At 43.9% G+C, this 9,959-nt stretch overlaps 1 protein-coding gene across 1 annotated transcript; it reads right to left on the bottom strand.

Annotated features, from left to right (window-relative positions):
• Positions 1-215: 215 nt before the first annotated feature.
• Positions 216-4,449, bottom strand: xbp1 (X-box binding protein 1). The gene is given in 6 exon segments (XM_080738066.1): positions 216-1,391; positions 1,394-1,556; positions 2,119-2,285; positions 2,451-2,567; positions 3,106-3,202; positions 4,018-4,449. Coding segments are annotated over 6 exon segments (1,272 nt in total). The 5' UTR covers positions 4,296-4,449; the 3' UTR covers positions 216-941.
• Positions 4,450-9,959: the final 5,510 nt, after the last annotated feature.

Genomic DNA, 9,959 nt, shown 5'->3' with positions numbered 1-9,959 from the left:
CTCACGCCATGGAGACTAGAGTTCAATAATATTTTTAGTTTTTTGTAGTTCTAGATCTGTTTCACCAGTGAAAGTTTGTAGTTAACCATTTACCTCATTACGGCAAATCCTTTGTTCCAATCGTATTAAATGAGTCAATAACCATCCATCAGTCTCATTGGAATAAAGCAAATCCCTTATGAAAGTTGCAAGTGACAGAAAACAGGAAACAAAGATGCAATGCAATGCAATTTTTTTAATGCAGTATAATTAAGACTACATGGAGAGCGGTCGACAAATTTAAAGAAAGGCATTTATACATGCGAACAGATAACATATTACAAAGACTCCGAAGCAGAACAGACAAATAAATAAAATTTCTCTTATTTAAATGATCAATCCCCCTGCCCCCCCATAGATAAATTTACAGAAAATACTGGATTTTTCACCCACTTTGGAATAGCGAGTGAAAGATTTAAGCAATCTTAAACCCCTCTAATTAGTGATGCCAAATAAGCTGTGAAGAACTCCCCCATCTCCCACAAGTCAATGCAGCCTCGCCCATGAACACAGTACAGACCTGCTGTAATAATAATAAAGGAGATTATGTGCTTAACTTTAGGCTTAATGCGAGAGGGTTCAATTTGTTGCCGGTCTGTAGTTGGTTAACAACTCTACACAATACCTGTGTCTAGATTAGGGATGCAACCATCCATCATCTTCTTTGATTCATCGAAAATAGCAAGATCTACAAGCTCACAGTGACCTTGTAGATCTTGCGATTTTCAGCATATTTGCCATGTTTAACTTTTAGTCTATAATGACATGCCAAAATATTGATCAATAATTGTATCTCTTTTTGTTTTAATTACATTAAATCGCTTTACACTGTTGCACCCCTAGTCTAGATTTTATATGGTTTAACGTGTTGGGGGACGAAACGGGTGTGTGGGGTTAGGGGTTCAGACACTGATGAGCTGGGGGAACAGTTCGTTTGCAAACATGTCCTCCCAGGAGCTCTCCGAGCACAGAGGGGAGGACATGTCGCTGAAGGGGGACGGGGACCGCTCGTATCCGGAGTCGCTGTAGGCGTCTGCAAGGCACGCCTCCTTGTCCAGGCCGCTGAGGTCGAGGGGAGAGGGGGCCGAGATGAAGTCGTCCGCCGCCCGGTGCTCTAATTCTTCCTCACAGACGGGGATGACCACCTCCTCGGGCTCGTCTTTGATGCACACCGTCTCCTCCTCGACCTCCACCACCACAACGGGGATCATGGTTGCCGCCTCCTCCTCTAACTTCACCTCCACGTCGTACTCGCTCTCCACGCCGTCGCCGCATAACACCGTCGTCGCCTCCTCCACCACCTCGACGGGTTTGGTGTAGATGTGGTCGAAGTGGATCAGTTCATTAAGGGCCTCCAGCTTAACTGGTGGGGTCCCCAGAGCTGCAGGTGCGGCGGCAGGTACTGCGTCCCCCCCTCCGACCAGCAGCATCTCTTGTTGCTCCTCGCACTCCTGCTCGCAAGACTTGAGGAACAGCTCTGGGTCAAGGATGTCCAGAATGCCCATGAGCAGATCAGACTGGAGAGAAGGGAGAGAGAGAGGGATTAGCCTATGGCAGTGCTAGCTTAAGTACGTTTACTCAAACACAGCACCAACTTTGAGGTACCACTACATCTCTCAGTCAAAGACAAATGTATTTTATTATTTTTTACTCCACTACAATTTGAAGTCTTTAGCATCAAGTTACTTCATAGATTTAGATTATTACAAAACACAGTACAAAAACCAATTAACGCCCCATTTTGATAGTGGCCAATCTACAAGCTCACATGGTGTTGCATCGAACACTACAGTACAGTAACATTTTGAATACAGGACTTTTAACCGAATATTCCTACATTGTGGCATTGCGACTCTTACTTATGTAAAACAATCAGTACTTTCCCCCCCCACCCACTTTGGATTAGCATACTAACCCATGACCCAGCTCTACCTAATGCTGGCTGTAGACCATTAGCATCATTAATGAGGCTTTCTAGAGGCAGGACCAGGCCTCCGCCAGAGAGGCCCACGGGGCTTTCGCTTCCATCGCAGAGAAAGAAGGCAAAATGGCCTCCTCCTCCTCCTCTGGTGGTCTTACCTCAGTGTCTGTAGGGTCAGGACCATCTGTATCCATTGTGAAGTCTTCAGATTTAGGAGGTGCTGGGCCTGCACCTGCTGCGGAGGCGCACGTAGCCTGAGTGCTGCAGACTCAGAAGACCCGATCCCCAAACCTGCTTCCTCCTCACTGGACAGCAGTACCTGAACCTGAGAAAACAGAGCAAAAAAAGAAAAGTGTTGTTTTAGAACGAAGCCTCAAACACTGTCTTTTTTCCCCCCTCAGGTTCAAGTACTGACCTGAGAAACGCAGCCCACCCTTTCATCCACCCTTTCATCCTCCAAGTTTAAAAAACAAAACAACAATGGTCTCACCTTCTCTTTCGTATCCAGGGTGTCCAACCCCAGTCTTTGTCTTAGTTCCTCGTTCTCTGTCAACAAGCCGCTTGTCTTTTCACGTAGGAGTCTGTTTTCAACGTGAAGTTGCTGGTTCTAGGGAAGGGAAGGGGGATGACACATTTTAGTTTCAACTTCCGCTCTGGACATTTTTTTTCATTCTCTTTTCTTCCACAAAAATCTATAGCCAAAGTAAAATCTTATATTGGTAACCTTTTTTGTCACCAAAGATACAATTTGGCCTAGTTCTGCTTTGAGACAGTACAGTAACAGGCAAGGTATGAGGAGAGAGAATGCTGTACAAACTGTCCACTGTTCACTTTTATTGACCGTTGGGTCCGTTACTCATGCATACTGTGATTGGGGTTCTCTTTTTTCCCCCCTCTTTTTTTTATGTCGTCTGGGGTCCTCAGCAAAATGTTTAAATACAGCATCCAAATCAGTTTAACCTTATAGCCTACACATTTATTCATATTAAAGAATATTTTTGGGGGGGAATGTGGAATATTATTTTTTCATACATGTTAATAAATCTTGTATGAAGTCCCTGGCAAAAAACAAACACACATGTGGATGAAAAAGTTTGAGAAGGATGTGTTTTATGGGTGTGGTGTGGGTGGTGGGGGGTTTATACCTCCAACTCCAAGTCTAGCACTTGTTGCTCCAACTCCCCCATTTTGGCCTTTTTTCTGTCTCTGGCAGTCTGGGCTGCGACTCTGTTCTTCAGTTTCCTAAAGAATGAATGGAGGAAGGAAAAGTGGGGGATTTAGATGAAGACATTCTTTCCGTGACGCTGACAGCCAGTCTGACTAAAATCGATGACAGATGGGGTTTGAACCATTGCGCAATCACACACACACCGGCCATCTTCTTGCCACGCAGGCAAGGCAGCCAGCCAGGCATAGCAGGATATCAATGTCCTGTTCTGTTCCATATTATTCAAAACTCAACTGGGTGGGACCATTATAGCGGACGGTTACTCAAATGAATGAGATAGCTTGACAATCTTAGATTATAGTCCAACTTTGAAAAAAGGCGTGCAATTTATTATGGCGTGATCAGGAGACAAGTTTTAAACTTTCAGATACATCATTTGATTTGATAATTTGTGTATTTTTGTTAACAGCAAGAAGCAGCCAACTTTAGTAGTGATCACTGGTGACTTGATTTGAACGTCCAAATCATTTGGTAGCCTAATTATAAGGATTCGAAACACATTTGATATGATTTTAATTTGTGTGTTTTTTGGTAACAGCAAGAAGCTGCCAACTTCAGCGATGATCACTGTGACTTGATGTGAACGTCCAAATAATGTTCATTGTTCTTTTAAAGAGATCAATAGCCTACTCATGCATATGGGCGTATGCCGGGTTTAAATAGCCGACAGCTCTATGTTTCGTCCTAAGACCGGTGCCGCGCAACCGGCGAAAATAGCCAATCTGCAAGCTCACAATGCGACGCGTTGTGAGCTTGCAGATCTGACATTTTCAAATTCATGGACACAAAACGTTAGAAATCAACCCAGAACAAGTAATTTCAAACCAACCTCCGCAGTGCCTTCTCCTCCGGGCTCAGGTGCGTGAGCCGCTGCCTCTTGCGCATCGGCGGCCCATTGTGAGTGTTCGATTCCGAGCCGGAGTCATCCGAGCTCTGCTGGCCGCACGACGAGGAGGAGGCCGAGGAGGACGGCAGCATCACCGAGATGGAGCGGCTGTAGGCGGCCTGGTGGAGCGCGGCGCTGCCGCCGGTCTGCTGCTGCTTGCCCGAGATGAGCAGCACTTTGTGGGTTCCTCCTCCGCCCGTCCCTGCCGTTATCACCACCATGTTGTTGTATATCCTTTTTGCTGGAACAGCGGGGTTTGATTGAGAAATAATATTAGGTTTTTATTGTTTGGTTGTGTTATTGTTATTTTATTTTTAAAACACAGAAACCCGAGGGGTTCTTCTGCGTTGCTGCTCTGTTCCCCGTCACTTTGCAGACTGCTCTAAATGGGAGGTGCGCACGGTATCTTTTCTACAGTCGTGGAGAAAGCTGATAGGCTGGCTTGAACGGTGTGACGCGTTTTGCTTCGCAGCCTCTGATTGGCCACGTCGGGGGCTGATGAAATTTGCATTGACAGTTTCGCCGCCCTGTGCAATGAAAGTATTTCTATTTCCCCCATGATTTCCCCCCACCACAGTACACAAAGTACATGAGCCTGAAACCTCCCCTCTTCCCGTATGTCACACCTTGGAGGCGATTAGGCCTACTGTTTTAAGTGTGCGTGCGCGCGTGTGTGCGTGTGTGCGTGTGTGTGTGCGTGTGGATAGATAAATATTCATTATTTCATACATGATACACACATAGGCCTTGATGCGTGATTATGGATCCCACTGGGAAAGATGGATGGAAACGGCATAGAGCGCTCGTTTTCAGTTATTGTCCACGACATTGCAAGCGGCGCGAAGGCCAGCGGACCTTGGTCCTGCTCTTCGCGCCCGAGCGCCGCAGGCGCGAGTGCCCGCGAAGAGCGGGCCAGGGCGCCGGCCGTGCGAGTTACGAAGCCGTGGTGAATGCAATCGTTCTATTTATGCCCAGGCCGCCTGGGCAAGCGCACGATAAACGCAATGATAATTGGGTTTTGGTGCACCTCGCGCGGTCCAAGTGACTACAACGGAGCGCTCCCTACGTCCGGTTCAAGCTTCAAAAATGAGTCCGGGGCGTGGTTATCCATCTTTCCCAGTGGGATCCATAATCACGCCTTCTTGATACATACATACATACATACAATTCAATTCAATTCAAAGGAGCTTTATTGGCATGAGAAAACAAACATACATACATACATACATACTGTACATATGCCTACATACATACATACATAGTCTACATACATACATAGGCCTACATACCAGCCCAGGCCCAGAACACACATGCATGCATGTAGTTTCCAATTATCCTTCCCCCTTTTCTCCCAATTTAGCTTATGTCATTTCCAGAATTACCCACTTATTTCTGTGTAGTAAAGTAATGGGATGCCCCCAGCCCACCCCCTCGCTTTGGCATTAAGTACAGCGCTGCTTTATTCATGAGCATTAAAAATAATATTATTCTGACAGCTAGATAGAGTGGCTACTGGCTAGTAGTGGCTACCATTACAAGTGTCTTATTACCGTGGCTGGCCACAGTAACAATGTCCAGTTGCAGAAGCTCATTATTAGGTTATGGCAATCCAGTGTTTCATAGCCTACTAAATATTGCTGCTCTCGGGCAGAAACCTCTTATCTCCATATTTTAACTTTTATTTTTTATTTTTTTCATAAATGAATCATACTACAGTGTCACACAAAGCATCAATAGTGGCAGATCTACAAGCTCGAAATGTGGCGCTCGAGATTGTAGATCTGCTACTTTTGAATTTGAATCCTGGACCTGAAAAGTAACAGTTTTGGACACGAGGTTTCCACCCAACAGAGACAAACTTTTTTCCCCTATCTATAGGCCTACCTATTTTTACTATCCAGAGATCTTTTTAAAAACACTAACCCCGGCATATTCTGAGCGGAATCTTCGTCAAAAATGGTGTTGTGAGCTTGTAGACCTGCATCTGCCACTTTTGCTATTTTTTTATTTGAATCATTTCGTCTATAATTGGCGGCTATCTTTGGCAAAGAGATCTTTTGGAAAAGCTGTCCAAGGACAGTGGCAACTCAGGTCGTTTTCAGTAGACTAGACACTAGAGGGTTCAGGTGGTGAACGTGTTTAGGTTGAATGTTCAATGTAGGAATTCTGGAGCTGTGACATTGACTGGGGTTTTCCCGGGCCTGATATCTGACATTCCCCCTGTGCTCTAAATATAGCCCCTTTTCGACTGCAGCTTTAGCACCACACCACACCACACTACACCACACCACACCACACCACTCCACATAAAAATCTCTACATTTTCCATTAAACAAAAGTACCCCTATCGGTAAGAAACAAATTGACCCTTTTAACTGTGATTATAATACAGTATAAATTTGCATTACAACTATCCTAAGTTATAATACACTATAATGGATTATAACTGTGATACACTATCATGTATTAATGTATTACTATAATAATTATAATACACTATAATAGATTATAATAGTGGTTATAACATAATAGAATCTATTATCATGAATTACAACTATATCCTGGTGGTCTAAATGAAAAGTCAGAGAGTGATCAGTCATTATGAAGTGTTTGGCCCTGTTTGGCCTAGCTCAGACCTACTCTAGATTGGATACTTTTTAGTACCACGTTTAGTACCACTTTCACACTACTCTACCCAGGTCCTTGTAGTGGAAAACCTGGCACAAGTGGGCGGTGTGGTGTGGAGTGGTGTGGTGTTGGGCCAGTGGAAAAGGGGCTTATTATGTGCTTTGGAATTTATGTAAATGATGTTGCGGCCTCCAGACATTGTTATCAAGTCATTTCCTTGTCCTCTTCTTGAGAAGGATGTTTTCTTTCTTTCTTTTATCAAGCAATCATAACCAGCTTTACCACTCTGCTCTCTTTCCCTGAAATGATCTTTTCCTGCTTCCTCCTGTGTATCATTCAGGCCTCCGGCAGGCACTGAGAAAGAGAGACATTGCACTAAAGCAGTACCGTGGTTCTCAACCTTTTCGGGTCGTTTCCTCCCAAAATAATCATACTTGAACTGGGGAGTCGACCCCCCACCCTGACAAGCACTTGGAATTGCTGAGGCATTGCATTTTGTTTGACTCGGTTCCAGAGATAAATATTGTGAAGATAGCCGATCTACAATTCTTTTGGTTTGTTTTTTACATACCTATCTTATCCCACAGGGGAACTTCAGTTTTCAGCTTCACCCAGCTGAGTGCTGCCCACAGGAGCAGTTAGAGCTTAGGTGTCTCACTCAGGGACACTTTAACACATAGTGAGAGTTGGAATCATACCTGGGACCTCCGGGACCGCAGGAGCCTCCAGAGTCCTAGGCGGGTTCACTATACCCATTCAGCTATGGCCGGCCCAAGCTCACAACGCCCCAAGCTCATAATGCCTTGTGTTGTAAGGCGTTGTGAGCTTGTAGATTGTCTATCTTCACAATTTTTGCCTATTGTTTTTATTTTTGACAATTTGGCCAAATGAGAATTTGTAGATTGGGTATTTTTTTAATTGGATTAAGGGTCACTCTACATCCAATGTCAGGACCCCCGTCAAACTCAAGCTGGTCTTTGCCCGCACCCCATTCGTTATACATGGAGGCACAGCAAGCAAGTTCAGTCAGACTGTGTGACACCCTACATTTCATTTAGGACCTATTTGTCCTCAAACAGAGAGGGATTTGCATTTCTGCGATATGTAAAAGCTGTCAGGGTTTACAAGGTGTAGTTCTGCCCTCCAGACTGTCACCTCAGCGGCAGTTTTACATCAAACACCGCTGTGTTTGCACAGCCTTGGAGAGCTAGCGTAGAATCAACATCTGAGAAGCCTGCGCAAGAATCTGTCTTTTGACAATCTTCATGTTACCAATTGTGCGGCACAAAAGACACCAGGGTGAAACACAGGATGTTCTTTCATTCGGGGCTGAATGATAACTAGGACAAGGCTTTGGTGTCGTCGTAGTACTTTCGTTTGACTGTTAGCAGCTACACAGTACAATCTGGATCGTTCATATAACTTCTAGAGAGGCCTACCTACCAATGTAAGCAATCCAACAAAATGCATCCATTTTGTTAAATGTGTACGCTTTGGTTAAATTCATTGATTGATTGATTGATTGATTGATTGATTGAAGACTTTATTAGAGGTTTGCATAGGAAAGGGTAGTTTCATACAAGGTCAACTAAAAGGATATACCCAAGAAAGCCTATTGCTGTCTATGACCGACATTTGAATACTACGACAGACATTTGAATACTATGAACAGATAAATGAACACTGGGGATTTTTACTGTGTACTGTCTGCCACGCTGATAACAACGGAATAAAAGGAAATAGAAGTGCTGTTGCACTTCTCAATGAAAACTAGAGGGGAAACTGTCAACTTCAGCAGAAGAGGGAAGAAGAAAACCACATCTACAAACGGTGTCAATGACTTCATTGTCATTGCAATTATTCAGTCTCGATAATGAGCAATCTAGTGAACGACACGAGTCGATTCCATAATGTCATCTTTCTCTTTCTAGGTGAAAGTTATTCTTGACTTGGCAACTCGGGTGGGAATCCCCCCCGCACCCCCCCCACCATGGCTCCCATCAGCTTACACTCAAGTGGAGACCTATATTTATATATACCCCTAGAAGTGATATGTTAATATGACACGGGGGATGGGTTGTGTGGGCATGAGAGAACTTAACACTCATGGAAAGTGGTGGACAAAGAGTACTCAACTGCAGTACTTGAGTCAGTAGTATGGATAGATACTCCTGGTAAATGATCGCTCCACTACAAGTGAAAGTTGCTCATATCTGCACTTGTGTTTAAGTATTGCATCGCGTCATGTTGTGAGGTTGTGGATCTGCTATTTTCACTATATTTGAGATAGGGCTTCATTCATAATGTACCATATTCTCTTCCTAGGAATGTCACGAGTCAAAAGTTCGATTTTCATCTTTGAAATGTAGAAGTTGCGTGAAAGTTATGTTACCAAAAAGAAGGGGAAAAAAAGGAATACTCAAGTAAGAACAGATACTCAAATGATATCATCTCTGTCAGGTGAAAACCTCATATGTCCAAACTGTTTCTGGGCACGGTCACACGCACCTATGAGGGCGAATTCTGCCAAAATGCATTTCAATGGGAATGGAGCATTTATTTAGTTTTTTTCTTGCAGAAATCCGCAAATGGCAGCAAACCGATCCAATCCCATTGAAATGCACTGGTAGAATCTGCCCTCCTAGGTAGAATAAAGTGAAGACCGTGCCCTCAGGATTCAAACTCATAAGTAGTGAAAGTAGCAGAGATCTACAAGCTCAAAACGCGACGATTCTCACGCCACGTTTCAAACTTGTGGATCTGCTTTTGTGTGATGCTGTAGTGAGTGATCAAGTGGGTTGTTCATTTACGAAAGAACACAAAAGGTTAGAATATGGAGATCGGAGGTTTCAGTAAATCAAGTAAATTAAATATGTGTCCACCACTGGTTGTTGACAGAGAGAACTCATGGCCACGGGCAAAACAGACACATGGATGTAAACCGTTGAATCCCATTAAATGGCTCTGTGCATACTCCCTATATCTATTTGCACTGTGTCATAAGAGTCAATATAATTACTAATGCAAGAGGAGAATTAAAATGTCAAATGGGATGACAGCTACAGTCAAATGAGGACTCTTCTGCAAATATCCTTAACAGATGACAATGCTGCCCTATTATGCATTCATATTGCACTCTTAAATCATTTGAACCATTTGAGCCTTCTATTCTTAGTCAAACTGACCCCAGTTGCACTGTGCTTGGTGAATTTTTCGATCTACACCAAGAGCTATATTTTCGTCCATGTCTTACCCCT

Source organism: Nannobrachium achirus, assembly GCF_963921795.1.
Source record: "Nannobrachium achirus genome assembly, chromosome: 12".
Taxonomy (NCBI): Eukaryota; Metazoa; Chordata; class Actinopteri; order Myctophiformes; family Myctophidae; genus Nannobrachium; species Nannobrachium achirus.
Note: the sequence above shows the minus strand (reverse complement) of the source record. Positions and strands in the feature narration are given on the sequence as shown.